Source organism: Hippichthys cyanospilos, chromosome 9 (genome assembly GCF_059441005.1).
Source record: "Hippichthys cyanospilos isolate Australia breed blue-spotted pipefish chromosome 9, RoL_Hcya_1.0, whole genome shotgun sequence".
In the NCBI taxonomy this organism is placed as follows: domain Eukaryota; kingdom Metazoa; phylum Chordata; class Actinopteri; order Syngnathiformes; family Syngnathidae; genus Hippichthys; species Hippichthys cyanospilos.
In genome coordinates this window covers 4173228-4188728 of record NC_142377.1, presented here as the reverse complement: position 1 = coordinate 4188728, position 15501 = coordinate 4173228, and the positions used below count along the sequence as shown (strand labels likewise).

The 15501-nt window shown below is 38.4% G+C and overlaps 1 protein-coding gene across 4 annotated transcripts in view; it reads right to left on the bottom strand.

The window, feature by feature from the left end:
• Positions 1-9942: 9942 nt before the first annotated feature.
• Positions 9943-15501, bottom strand: part of asic1b (acid sensing ion channel subunit 1b) — a 257762-nt gene continuing 252203 nt past the window's right edge. For all 4 annotated transcript variants that reach the window (XM_088423596.1, XM_088423595.1, XM_088423593.1 and 1 more), the window contains one exon: positions 9943-14168. In XM_088423596.1, coding sequence (XP_088279722.1) covers positions 14073-14168 — 96 coding nt within the window. In that variant the 3' untranslated portion in view covers positions 9943-14072. The remainder of the gene's footprint in view (positions 14169-15501) is intronic.

Here is a 15501-nt window from a genome sequence, read left to right as displayed (position 1 = left end):
TGCGTGGATTCTCTCTGGGCACTCCGGCTTCCTCCCACATTCCAAAAACATGCATGGTAGCTGTATTGGACACTCTAAATTATCCTTAGGTGTGATTGAATGGTTGTGCATGAATGGTTGTTAGTCTCTGTGCTGCCTGCAATTGTTTGGCAACCAGTTCAGAGTGTTCCCCGCCTACTGCCTGTAAACAGCAGGCATAGGCACCAGCAAGCCAGTGACTGTAGTGAGGATAAGCGACAATAGAAAATGGATGGATGTATCATGTCTTTTTGTGATACATTAATGAGTAGAGGAGAATGCTGCTTGGTGATTAGCTTGAAGCTAATGTTAGCTACGTGTAACTAAGCACAAGCACATACATTACATCACGGGTCACCAACGCGGGGCCCTTGGGCACCAGGTCGCCCCCAAAGATAACATGAGTGATGGATATTTATCGTATTTGATAACATTGTGATTTTTGGGGAATTTTACAAACAATTATATACATATTACATTTTTCATTTCATATTACACGTGATTTATATATTTACTACAACTGTACATGAACTCATACAATGCTAGCCATTTTAGAACCTTCTTTATTGAAACACTTGAAAAAAAATCAAGAAAATATTAATGAGTAAGTACGTAAATGGGATTAAATGTTTGACCTCTTAATAAAACAAAATATTACCGGTAGTCTTTGGGATTGAATCGATGAATTAATGTGAGGAATTATTAACATGATTGGTGTCTTGATATAAACTGGTAACCTTTCGTATTACTCAGTACCGAAGAAGTAGCTCTCAGTTTCAAAAAGGTTGGTGATCCCTGATTTAAATATACTACTTCTTAATTTAGGTATGTTGTTGGGTGTTAATGGTTAAGATGGGCAATCGAAAGTGCTATTGGTGTTAGTTAATTAATTTTGGGTGTAAAAAAATCAATAAAAATTATACTTCCCATGACTCTCTTTTTGTGAGTCATATTTCTCGTTAAGGGTATCCAACTAAGAAGCTTGTATCCAACTAAGAAGCTTGAGTGTCTTTAGCTTTGGGTTTTGAGTACTTTCCTTCTTTCACTTCTGTTTTACTTTTCTGTCTTTCTTACTTATTTAAGAGTGCTTCTATCTCACACCTGTTTTTTGTTGCATGTCCTTCCTAGCCTCCTTGCTTCAGCCTCCTTTTTCCTTCCTTCACCCAGACTGTATTTTTATTTTGCATCCTCAAATCTTCCAATACTTGTCCAAACTGCATTCCGCCTTATTTGTTCTTGACAAATTCTATCTAAAATTATTTGCATTTTCAAAAGGCTTGTAAAAAAGTTCATTAGTAATGAAAAAAAATGTACATACATTTTCCCTGTGTGTATTTTTCAAACCGATGAGAGTCTTTTCCAACCCTCATTGGATTGTTCATTTGTTGTAGTGAGTCTGAGTACAGAATTTATTCAGCCCCATCCCATTGAGTCGCTGCATTTGCATACAATAAAAAGGCAACATGGCAGAGGCCTGCACTGATGAATGCATTTCTACGTCTGCGCCAATCACTTTGAGTAATGAGCTGGAATCCAAACTGTCACGTTGGTCACAATGTGTGGTGTCCTTGTCCTGTCTCCTTTTACGGCAAGGTTGACTCCATTATAGATATGTCAGTCATACTAAGTGCCATGTTGTGTTGATTCTAACTCTTGCAGTCAAACATTTTTAATGAAGTTAACGCGCAGGATAATACAAAGGCCTTAAAATCAGCAGTTTCATCCATTTTGTGCTTAGAGTGTCCACACTTAAAAGCCTGACAAAAAGAGAATGTGTGTTCATAAGGCAATGCTTTGCAAATGTTGTCTTCTGTTTATATTGCATCGCCTCACTCTCAGGCTTGTCTGTGCCCTTAGGCTGCAAATTGTATTAAAACCCTCAAGTTGTCTGCACAAAAAGGCAGAAATTGTTCGACAATGGCCCGTGAATACGAAACTGTGAAAAGATGAACAGATGCCTTTTTTTTTTTGTATTTGAGGGTCACTGTATGTTTTTATTGTTAGTTTATCAGGTATTTTGCAAAAGAGCTCCTCCTCAGCGACCGATGTTCAAGTGACACATGCCCATGACCTCATTTGAGTGTGTCATTACTGCATGGGGCTCCATCTGCACAGAGATGATTATTGTTCTTCCTGGGTGAACAAACAAGCAAGCAGAAGCTGATCAGCGGGAGTCTTCTAGGTCAGTTTTTCCCCTCCTTTATGGTGCCAGGGCACATATTTGACATTAGAAAAATCTTATGGCATAACATAAAGAAAAAAAAAATCACAAAAAAGGAGATATTAATTATTAATGAGCTTGGGGATGTTTAGTCAATGGGTTTATTGAGTTCAACACAAAGCTATTATTCAGTCTATTTTTTTTTTATTTAATTTTATTTTGGAAGGTGACATTTTTAATTCTTTCACCATAGAGGTCGAAGTGTCATCACTTGCAAGATATAAAAAAACAAAACAAAACAAAAAAACTTCAAAATAACCCATCATTTTCTTTTTTTGTGCTTTTCCTAATGATGCCATCACATAATTTGGATCAGTGAGGGTATAAGGCAGTGAATTGCATATTTCAATCACTAAGAGCCATTTTGAGTGTCTAAGCTCCTCTTATTATGAAATTAAAGCCAAAGCTAAATAGTGTAGACATCTAAATTGTCAAAAATGTTGTTTTGTCAACATTTAATCGCGTGTTGATTGTGTAGTCAGTCCAATTGAATTCAGAACTATTTCTCTAATGTAAAATATATATTTGCAAAATAACGTCCAATTCAAATACAGTGGTACCTCGGTACTCGACCATAATCCGTTCTGAGGTGGTGGTCGAGCACCGATTTGTTCGAACACCGAAAGCAATTTTCCCATAAGAAATAATGGAAAGTATGTGTGCACAAGTAAATGTGCACAAGCAGTACATGATAAAGATAAAGATAAATAAAGCATTATAAACCATTTTGTATAATTTACTTACGTTTTGGAGAGTGGTTGATGGCATACAGGAATGGCTGTGGAGAGGACGGGAGGGAGTTACTCCTTCCATGATGACGCTAGCTAACTGCGACGCGAGGTACACCGCGTTCATATTTTGCTATAATTTCCTTCTTCGGTTCAATAGTGGTCCTCATTGATTTCCTCTTTGCCTTCCCCTTATCACTGTCTTTCTTTGGACCCATTATTAAGGGCTAGAGCAACACGAAAAAGTTTAAATCCGGGAAGAAATACTCGAACAAACGTCTTACTCCGCTGGCGGTCTGAGTTGAACTGGCGCTTACCCGCTGGCCGAGAAGGGCCGAGGAGCGCGTTCGGGTCGGCTCGGCTCGGCTCGTCGAGCACCGAAAATCTGTTTGAGGTCCGATGCATTATCTACTTGAATTTTTTGGTCGAGCACCGATTTGGTCGAGTATAGAGGCGGTCGAGTACCGCGGTACCACTGTATTTACATTATCAGTCAAAAAGTTTGGAAAAATCTTTAAATTCAAAAGCTTTCTTACGCAAGACATTCAAGCTATTAACTCGTTTTAAACTGCAACACTGAACTGAAAGTCATTCCAAGTCAAAAAGTAAACTTCATAATTTAAAACTGGGTGAGAACATACCAACATGTACAAAGCTGTCATCTTGGCAAAAAAAATATTTCCAATAATCAAACATTTGAAATATAATTTAATTGATTTTTGAATTGGATTTTTACATTCAGTAAACGATTCCTTACATGTTGCTGCGTAGTCTGGGTGCCTTACCCTTTCACTCCCCTGTGGGGCCAATGCGTCCTTGCGGTTTTCCAAAAAAATGGCAGTGGGTATAGGAATAAGATGAAAAGGCATCCCAGCGGATCATTACACACCTATCTACACATTCTAGTGGCATTTAGCAACTTTTCCATACACAACAAGCCAGTGCTGGGCCTACTGTTAAGAAGGTAGCTTGGGTTGTACAATTTCTCGTGAATTAATGATCTAGTACTGCGGAAATATAGTGATATGTGCTAGATATGTCACGATTAGGCATGGCGACTTGAGGCAATGTAGATTGTGGGAAAGGTGGAACCAAAAGGACGCAGGACAGACTGGGATGAAGCTCCAAGGAGGATATTTAATAACAAACAAAAGCAGGGTCGCAATGGACCAAAAATACAAAGTACAACCAAAAACGCTAAACTCAACTTACTGGGGCAACAAGGAACGGGAGGCAGCACGGGAAAGAAATGCAACAAGGACCAGTGGCGCAGAAAATAGACAATGACCCGACGAGAAGCAAATGCAAACTGGGAACTTAAGTAGACTACACACACTTAACGAGAAGACACGACACAGCTGGGGGAGAGACAAAAGGCAGGGGAAACTGACTGGAGGAGGAGGAGGGCAGGTAAACAGGCAGGTGGACAAGATCAAACTAACGAGGCAGGGAGGCGAGGCAGACGTGGGGAAGAAACTAAATGGCTAAACAACCCAAAATCTCTACAACAAAAACCCATAGCCGAACATAACCCAGGCAGAACGTGACAAGATATGTGTGTTACTATAGATTACACTGATTACTAGGTATTGCTATTGTTTAGTGATACTTTTCACTTCTCTGGTAAGGTTATATTATTATTATTATTATTATTATTATTATTATTATTATTATTATTATAAAATACAGATGGGACAAAAAATCTCAGTGCATGCCACCTAATCTATGGAGATGGGAATTTTTAAAACTAATTTTCCAAGTATTATAGACTTATAAACAAGTCATTTAATTGCCCCCCCCCCAAAAAAAAAAAAAAAAAGAACACCAAAATCCACACGTTGACAATTAGATTGGGAAAACAAAGACATTTAAACTTACCAGTAAAAATCCTAATTTCATCATTAAATATCATAATTTTCTAAAGTCATGGTTTCAGACCCCCAATTATATTTGATGAAGGACAAACATAGCATAAGATGTCTTTTTAATGGATTACCTTCACTCAATTGTTGAGCTAATTTAAGGTTATTCAATGGCACCACCACAGGAATTCTACAGGTCAAAAGCAGAGGAAATGTGTGACCGTCATTAAGAAAGTTACAAAAAACAGCAAATCTCATGAAAATGTTTCTCAACAAGTAGCTAAATGAGGAACACCACAAGTGTGCTTTGCTTGATTCATTTTTTTATGATGCCTCCATAGAAGTTGAACCTTCCACTTGTTACTCATATCTTTAGTGTTGTAAACATTCAGAGACCCAAAACATGCTTTAATCATCCAATTGATCGGTGATCGGAATTTCATTCTGCCAAAACTGCTTGGACATTATGAAAAATCCATGTTGGTTGTTCACTTTGAGTTTTAAATGATGCCACCATAGAGATCTTACAAGTGTTATCATATTGGAAAATGTTGACAATAGAGAAGATTTTAGTCTTTTTAGGTATTGGTTATATGGTTATCTTACAGCTTAGAGTTACATGTTTACTGTGCCTTCTTAAAATAAATTCTCATCAACTACACATCAACGTGTCATTTCCCTCCAAACTCCGGAGTGCTGCTTTCACTCTCCAAGATAGTTGCTGATTAGATGCATTCATTTGAGGACCCCATGACAGGTTGTGGAGCACATGGACCAGGGTGGGGCAGAGTCAAGCTGGACAAGATTACGCGATCTAATGGTGCCTGGCTTCCTCTCTCTCAACCCATCCGACAAACTGGACCATAATGATGAGGCGGCTTAAAAAAAAAAAAAAAAAACCCTGGGTTTAGTGGCTGGAGAAAAGCGAAGCCATGCAAATCGGCTTCATCTTTTGACAAATGGTTGAGAATCCTAATTGCACTGCACAGATGTGACAGCACAGATTTGTCTCGCGAGCATGACTCAGCTGCAATGAGGAGTTACTTTCGACACTTTGGATATGCACACTTGCAATTAAACTGCATTAATCTTAACTCGCGACTGATGACACAACGCATTAGCCATTGTTCCAAAACAAGGGTTATTGTGTGGATGTGATCATAGGACTGAAGAAGGTTGCTCATTTCACAGAAACTCTGCTTTTGGCACAGCACTAATGGGATCTAAATGCTATGCTCACATGACGAGGATCACACTGCTTGCATGTAGAATTTCGTACTGACAGCCACAACATGAACGCCATGCAGATTTTTTTTTTTTCAAATAACTTTTAGACGTCTAAGACACAATAAAATATAATGACAAGTCACCCCATAGACCCTTGTTGCGAGTAAGAAAGTGTCATGACACCCCACCGAAAAAATAACTATTGAATATATCAATTTTCTATCTTAACTTTTCTTTTATCGGGGGAAACTACCAATGGGGATTAGTTTTTTTTTGACTGGCAAACTCACTTGAATACGGAATGGCATTTAGCACCATTTTGCATTGTGACAGTGAGTGACAAGTGTCCAGCCAACGATACGATAAGTTTCACTTACAATATGCAGCCAATCATATGCATTGATAGTGCTTGCATAGGTTCCCTGCATATACACCTGATGCAGGTTAGCTATCTAAAGACAGTGCAAAATTAAGAGACGCAAATTCTAAGCTCTTTTCCAGGAGAAACAAACGAGCAGCTAACACAGCCACTCACCAAGCCAAAGTAAAAAAAAAAGTTCTTATTTTAAGATGGAATGGCTAAGGAGTATATGCAAATAGAAGAACAAGTGGTGAAAGTGGGTGAGATTTTTTTTTTTCCACAACATGTGGCTTTATTACCATGGTGACAAGTGTAGTATACTGTACACTGTCATGTCTATAACACTTATTGTTAGGATATTAAAAAAAAAATGGTTTGACAAGGAACAAAAATAGTTACGTTGTGTTTGGCAACATGTCAATTAGAGATGCAACATTCTCCCATATTAGTGCTGGACGACGCTTTTCACCTCTGCCTCATAAATGAACCCAGAAGCACATTACCGGTCCACTCATATGTTTAAAAGTTGTTGGACATCTTCAGGTCGTGCTGTTCACATGAATTCTTGGAGTTCCGAGCTGCGTTGCGTAATCAAAGCACGAGCCACGAATGAGCCCCCTCCTTCCTTGCTCGTTAATGACAAAATGTGAGTTATGTGATATTGGTCACTTTGGGAGCGACTCACTGTGTATATGTCTGTAGTCCACCTTGGTCCAAAGCTTGCTCAGTGAGTTTGTGTGAATTCTCAGATGCATTTGAAAATTAAAGGGAACATTGGTTAGAGTTTGAGGCCAATCAGTATTTTCGCCCAATTTCATCCGTTGACATGTTGAACTTCTTCAGATTTTAAAGTGTTCAAAACTCAGATGATATCCTGTATTGGAATTTACTTTAATACTTTGCTCACTTTAATGGGATGAGATCAGTTCATTTTTCTTATAAGTGCGATGACACATACAAGGCAATGTGCTGCCTGCCAAGCCACTAAAAGCCAAACTTTGAGGAAGGAAATGCTTTAAAATAAACTTTTTTTATGGTACAAGTAACGTTTGACATGAACGGAGTTCATATGCTTTCATTTTGAAGTTCCTCCTGGAATCATAGTCATGACAACGCTGAATTAGCTTGGATCATTTTTGTCTCACAAAGTAAGCAGGCTCTGGCTCACAGAGTGAGCAGGCTCCGATGTGAACAACACAGTTATTCTAAAATTATGTTCACACTGGGTTGTTCTGAAAAAAAGTTTAAAACGTCAATTGAGGGCACTAAAAAAACAACAAAATCAAGCAACTGATGTTTTTTTTTTTCAGTAGACATTTGTTTTTTCTTGATTGATGTGGCGCAAAGTCATACAAGGCGACCAACAATAGCTAGCGGTCGACCGCGGGTGACGGCATTGAGCACTCCTGAGCTAGAATTTTGAAATATCTGCTATGCAGTGCTGCCAGCTACTCTTCACCTTCATTTTGCACACATACTGTACAAATGTCACACTAAAAATAGACTTCATTGATATGTGCAGATCTTCCTATTTGCAACATTCTGGTGCTGTTCACGTTCACCACAATTATGGGCAAATAACAAATACTTCAAGATGCATGTCGACTGTTTTCAAAGGGTTTGAGGTTTTACTTCATTTTGGTTTTATTACACAGTGTTACTTACCTCTATGACATGAATGTTAAAAATTATTCTTTTTCAAAAGAATCGCTTGTACAGGCAATAATTTTACACCGGCAACAGTTAGCCCTTGCAAAAAAAAAAAAAAAAAAAAAAAAAAAAAAAAAAAAAAAAAGCTTGAGAAACGTTGGCACATAATATTCACAATGGAGCTGCTGCGTTTTGTTGTTTGGCAAGACATGGTGCGCATGACAGTTCTGCACAAGTAGTCCAGAATGTGCGCCTGCTGCTGTTGGACAAGCTTTATCCCATTTTTTTTTTCTTCAATATTCCTCATCCATGCAGTTTTGTTTCACAGCAGCTGAAGCTGTAATTGCATTTCCAAATGTTTTGACTCACTGCCTAGATCAAAGCTGTGGGTAGATAAGGGAGAGATGGAGATAATGGCTGGCTTTTGCCCTGCTACTCTCTTGTGTTGCCGATAGGGGTTTAATCTTGTAAAGGCGATGTGGAACGAAAAGATAATTTGTTTATTTTAGAGGACTGGAGAAGAAATGTAACAAGCTAGGTTAACTATTAACTTATCGTGGTTGCTATATTACAGTGACAAACATTTTCTCATTTTTACTGTGATAGATGGCTTATTACTAACATGTTCAAACATTCAACATGAGTTCATTACAACAGGTTATCTGATTGCTAACTTTGAATATATTCGCAAATAATTTAAGCAAAATAAATATTTTATTAAGGTTTTACTTATTTCTTTAAAAAATAAACATACACAAAAAATACGCCAACCACAGTATAAATATTAATGCTGGATGATAATATCGATATATTGCGATACGAAGTGACGCAATACGCGTATTGTTTTATGACGTTCAGTTTCCAATATACTGTATCGCAAATTTGTTTTGAAACACCCTATTTTTGTAATAAGTTTTGTTTTGTTTTATTTCATTTTGTTTCTTTTACAGTATATGCTAAGTCATTTTCGTAATATGAAGAAAAAAAAACTGTACAGAATCGACCGTATCTCAAGGTTTCACTGTATTTGCTAAATTTTAACAATGGATTTCTCCTTGGTTTTTGTCATATCTCTTTCACCCACACGAGTGACGTCACAGATGTGGTTTGTTTACGGTTGAACAGCAAAAATGGCAGAAAAAGATAATTACGAAATGGTGCACAGTAAGAGACATGTGTGGCAAAGTGCTACCTGTGTATTCGTGCCGCATCAGTGCCATCAGAAAGAGTATTCTCAAAGGCTGGGGACATATTCACATAGTCAAGGGCATGCTTGAAATAAAAAATGTGGATATATACTCAATATTTCAAGTATATATATATATATATATATATATATATATATATATATATATATATATATATATATATATATATATATATATATATATATATATCTAGTTTTTATTTCGCCTTGACTTGAAATATTGAGTGTTGGTTAGATTTGAGTTAGGGTTAACAATGAAAACATCAGGCCACTTGCTGAATGTCTGTCATTCCAGTTCACATCACAACTATCAAATCTGTGGTTTGGCCCAATTCTGCTGACCACACATAAAAAGGATTTCAGTCATAAATATTGAACAGTCGAAACACATCCAGGCCGTTTTCTGACCAGATTAGGGAGGATAAATAACTTCTCACATCACAAGGTAATCGCTCAGGATAATCTTTCAGAGACAATAATTGGGCCTTTGCTGACGTCGTTGGCAAGTGAGAAAAAATATTCAAATCTCAAAATTATCCGATTGTCGGCATTTGTGTACTCCGCTTAAGTAGTCAAAATTCATATTCATCCACCCGAGCCTACTGACAAACAAAGCTCTTCAGAGACTCGAACATTTACAGATTAAAAAGACAATCTCAAAATCTCAATTTTCCAAAATGATATTTACAATTTATTTATGCGGGGCTAACTCAATAAAACAGCCCATTGCCTGGGAGATGGCAGCAGGATTATCAGGCAATAAGTGAGCATGTTTCATATGAAAAGCAAAAGAAAACAGTCAGATCGGCACAAGAGTAATAATCATAAGACAATATATCCAGAAGAAGAAGAGTACATTTTCTTTTACATCAGCTCTACATACATACATAGTGGCGATATTGTGCTTTGAAAAGACGTCTGCAACAAGAACACAGATACGGAAACAGTTCAACAGCCCCACAACACAAAACTAGTCCACTCCCCAACACTGTCTCTCCGTCCCAGCCCCCAGGTAGGGATGGATGGATGAATGGATGGATGGATTTGTTCCCGTGAAAAGAAAAGGAACCGAACAAAGAGGATACGTCTACACACCATGGTTCAAATGACTTCTTTTGTGATATGAAAGGAAACCAATATCATTTCAAACATTCTCAAATATTAATGTGACATTTAATCTGTCTAACTCAATAGATGTTTGTATTTAAAAAAATGTTCGAGAGAATATAAAAATATAAATATTACAATTTTTTCCTACTTTGAAAGAAAACAAATGTTAATAAGTGTACTATAATAGCTGAAATTCATTTGGAGCTCATCAGAGACGACTGTATTTCGAGCTGTGTCCATCACAATCCCAGATATGAAATGAGGGTGTACACCCACATTATCTCACCTGTTCATGTTTACTTCAGCCCTAAAATAATTCATCCATTAGGGCTGCATGATTTTGGCCAAAATAATAATCACAATTATTTTGGTTAATCTTGAAATCATGATTATTTATCAAGATTCATGACGTTTAGCTATGTATTGCCCCTTTTTTTAAACAAGCAGTATATAAACACGGCTTCTAGCCTTGATACTTACAAATAATAATAATAATAATAACTAAAATGAATAAAGAAAGAAAATAATAATTCCAACAAAGTCCCCAATACATGGCAAAAACTTGGCACACAGGGCAACACAGCTAACTTACTTGCTGAGAGCAAAAATGAAGCCCACTTAGGACCAAGCACATTATTCACTTTTAGCAAATTTTAATCAAATAGCAGTCAAAATGTAATTTTCAGTCAACAAAATTTATACAAATTTTTTGCCGATTGGACTTTTTAAAATGGGTCTCAATTGACAACTAGCACTATATATAAGGGATCAGGACGGAAACTCAGCACCATTTCACACTGTTAATAATATATTAGGTTGCGAAAGCAGAGGCTTTTGTCATGCAACATTGTCCCCTGGTGGTTGGATGACAAAATGCTTAATTTGTCAAAAATATGGTAGCCGGCCTTTTAAATATTAATATTGCCGAGGATCAGCTTAATTAATCGTGGCAGCCAATATTGTGATCGCGATTAATATTCAATTAAATGTGCAGCCGTACATTCCATTCAATCATTTTATAGACGCGTCTTCTCACTAGGGTCGCAGGCTTGCTGGTGCCTATTCTAGCAATAGGAGGGGAAAAAAATTATGGGTCCCAACAGAAATGTTTGGAGTCCCAAAAATTTCGCAGTGAAAAGGGCAAATTTTAAGGTTCAAACTGTATTTACAAGATGGGAGCAAGAAACAACGACATCTAATAACAAATGTCACAGTAACATTTATTATATTATTACAGTATATGTAATTTTATTTATGTAAGTATGATTGTATATGAATGGGCGGCACGGCTCGTGGTAGAGTGGTCGTCCCCCAACCAAAAGGCCGTGGGTTTGATCCCCCGACCAGCAATACCATGTCGAAGTGTCCTTGAGCAAGTCACTGAACCCCCAGTTGCTCCTGATGCTGCGTCATCAATAGGTAAATGACTAGTTAGTGTAAAGCGCTTTGAGTACCTCAGGTAGAAAAGCGCTATATAAGTGTAAGTCCATTTAACACCCCAAACTGGTTGCCAGCCAATCGCAGGGCACACAGAGCCAAACAACCATTCACGCACTCAATCACACCTAAGGACAATTTAGTATGTCCAATACACCTGCCATGCATGGTTTTGGAGCATGGGAGGAAGCCCGGAAACAACCCATGCGGACTTGGGGAGAACATGCAAACTCCACACAGAAAGGTGGGTTTGAACTCGACTCCCTGAACTGTGAGGCCGACGTGCTAACCACAGCTCTACCGAGCCGCTCTCTAAGAATCCATTTTAGCGGTTGAGTTATACAGGTTACAGCTCACATTCATGGTGGAAAGTTTTAAAATAATTTATCTTGGTTCCTTTTTTAACATCAGAAATGTGGCATTTGAGCAGGGGTGTGTAGAATTTTGGTATCCACTGGAGATGAACAGATGACAAATCTAGAATAGAACTCAGGCAGGCCAAACTGTCGTCCACGCCAAGCGATCAACTTTAAGACACAGAGACCGATATGACATCTGGTAACATTCACAATGAATCGAGTCCTTAGAAGAGAAAGAGAACATATTTGAACCTCATACCTACTACAGCCATCTTAGGTCGGATGACATTCAAAAACAATTTGGTTCTTGCTGTAAATTTGTGTTCTTGCATAATAAAAACCAGAAGATTAAAAAGAAAGTTGAAATTTGTAGTGGTACTAGGAAAAGAGACAGAACATTCCAAAGCAATGGTGTTCTTGCTCTGGGGATTAAGGAACCTGTCCTACTTTGTTCTCAACTACTTTGGCCATCTGGAATCATAAAAACTATCCAAAGAAGTCACCCTCTTCGTGTGACATACAAAAACAAAATGTCAAAGGAGTTTGGGTTGAGAATCTTTTTTCGTTGGGAGTAACGGAACTCTGAAAGTTTAAAAGGAGACTTGGATTGAACTTTTTGTAAAAAAAAAAAAAAAAAAAAAAAAAAAGAAAACATGACAAGTTTTTTAAGAAATGTCTGTGCTAGCTTAATGCTGATATACAAATGGGAAACGACAAAGACGGGCTAAAGACTAGCAGATAGGTAGCGATTTTTTTAATGCTTCAGGCAAAGGATTTTCAACACGTATGGTGCAGCAACACTTTTAGACAAAACAATACGATGATACCCACAGGCATACATTTTTCATTCTCTGCAGAAAAAAGACTAACATTACTGCATTTACAATAGTCATTTTGTTGTGAAAGTCTTCTTCACTTGTGTTTTCTCCTTGGTGGCCAAGTTGCACCACCAGAAGGCGCTGCAATGAATTTAATCATGATGCAGAAACTGTAATTCCTTCTAATCATTTTAATTCTGTTATTGTTACATGTTTTCATAAGCTTAATATATATTAAAAACATAAGTCACAACTTGGTGAAAGACTGAGTGTTTTAATTTATGATTGTGGCCATGAAACGATTCAAACTTGGTGCCAACTGTGTGTCGCACATGAGTGAATATGAGTGGAGGTGCTGAGAGGAGTCGCTTTGCGAGGACGACAGGCATCTTTTACGTAATTTTTACATTCGCCACCACTAAACCACGCGCGCACACACGCATACAGTACATGAGATGTGTCATCTTCCTCCTACTGAATGAGGCAAACTTGAATAGTATATTCATATTGATGTGTATATATATACTGCCTATCTAAAAAAAATGGCCCAAACTGGAAAGCAACCAGTAAAACATGCAAATGGACGAATACGAGCATGCTTTTACACAGTGAGACCGGAACCTCCCGCTAACGCTCGCTTTGTGAACACACGCTATGATGTTGCTACAAGTACATGTGCTGAACAAAAGGGAGGGTTTGTCAAATTGTTGTATGAAGGTGGGGGCTCTGATGGACTCTCTCTTTTTTGTTGGACTATACCGTTTTCCTTTGATCTCTTGGGTACGTTTGAGAGAGCAGTCCATGTTGGCTTCTCCTTTGCGGCAGTGCTCCAGAAGAATACATAAATTAGAAATCCTGCATGAAATGGATTTTTTGGGACGCACTCTCATCTCCGCTAAGCCTGGGACACAGTTTTCCTCCCATTTTTCCATCTGAATTCCATGTACAAAAGTGCCTCCATTTGGCCGTGGCAACAGTTCCTTGCCCAGATAGTCTCGTTGAATGCTTTGGACTTTGGTTGCAGTAACGCACACACACACACACACATTCACTCAAGCTCGCCTCACGTTCAGCTCAGCAGGTGAAGTCCTCGAAGTTTCCTTGGGCTGGATGATGAGGTAGCATGTTGCCTGGGTACGTGGACGGCGTGCGCAGGTTGTCGCATGGAGCCTGCCGGGAAGAGGAAAGCATAGAGCACATGAGAAGAGGGGATCAAGATTTTTCTATCCATCCATCCATTGTGCATTTCTGGTGGCACAGTTCCATAAACAGTTTAGTTAGTACATTTTACATGATTAGGTGTGGTTACATTGAATGCTGGCAGATGTTTGAAATGAAAATTGTGCTGATGTGAAATTTACATGACGTTGTGTGGACAGCTAAACACCATCAAGAATGTATACTTTAAACAAAACAACTACCTAGAATATGTTCAATAAATGTAGTAACAACATCATCCACTTTAATTAGGTAAACTTTAATCACATATTTTAGGTAAAAATACCTTCATTGTATTGATGGGTGAAATGAAGCAGGGTTTCAGAGCATGTCTGAAGCAAACGTGTGTGCTAAATTAAGTCTCAGTTGGAAGCTTGTGTTGTTTGCCCTCGGAAAAAAAAAATAAAATAAAAATAATCACGTGACCGACGACAAACAAGGACTTGGTTTGTGCGGATGGCATCATTGGCTCATTGCATCATTGTTTTTTTAAGAGTGGACACATTGAGCTGCTTTGTAGACGTTGTCAGTGTTAGTAGTAAGTAGTTTTAAAATTTGGTGGCGAGTTAGGGGATCACACTTGCGTTAGAAAAGAAAATATAGTTTTCAGTCTGTTTTTGTGTCCCTGCTACACTAAACAGCACTGTGCTTGGGTCCTTGTTTTGCAGTTACTAGAGCATTTCATTTACAATTATGTGATCATGGGGTAGCTTCCCTTACATATTTTGATATTTTAAACTAATACTTAAGGTAATTCACCCTGAACTGGTTGCCAGCCAATTGCAGGGCACACAGAGACAAAGAATCGCTCGCGCACCCAATCACACCTAAGGACAATTTAGTATGTGCAATACACCTGCCGTGCATGTTTTTAGAGTGTGGGAGGAAGCGGGAGTGCCCGGAGAAAACCGACGGGCTTGGGGAGAACATGCAAACTGCACACAGAAAGGCGGGAGCGAGGTGGATTTGAACTCGGGTTCCTTTAACTGTGAGGTGGACGTGCTCTGCTCCGCTGAGCCGCCAAATCATAAACATTGGCCAGTGGTAAGTCCTCTGCTCAATTCTTGCACCTTGATGCACGTTTAGACCAATTGAGAAGCTCGTGATGAGAAATCGAATTCTGTGCCGCAGGAACTAGAAATGCTGCAATTAAGAAATGAGATGAGCCCAAACTTTGTATGCAGAGTGGTGTCGGTGCAAATCACTGATTGGCTCTCAGCCAGGAAAGGCAAATCAGTGCGTGAGCTACAAGGCAAGGAATTGTAAATTAAAAGGCATTTTCTAT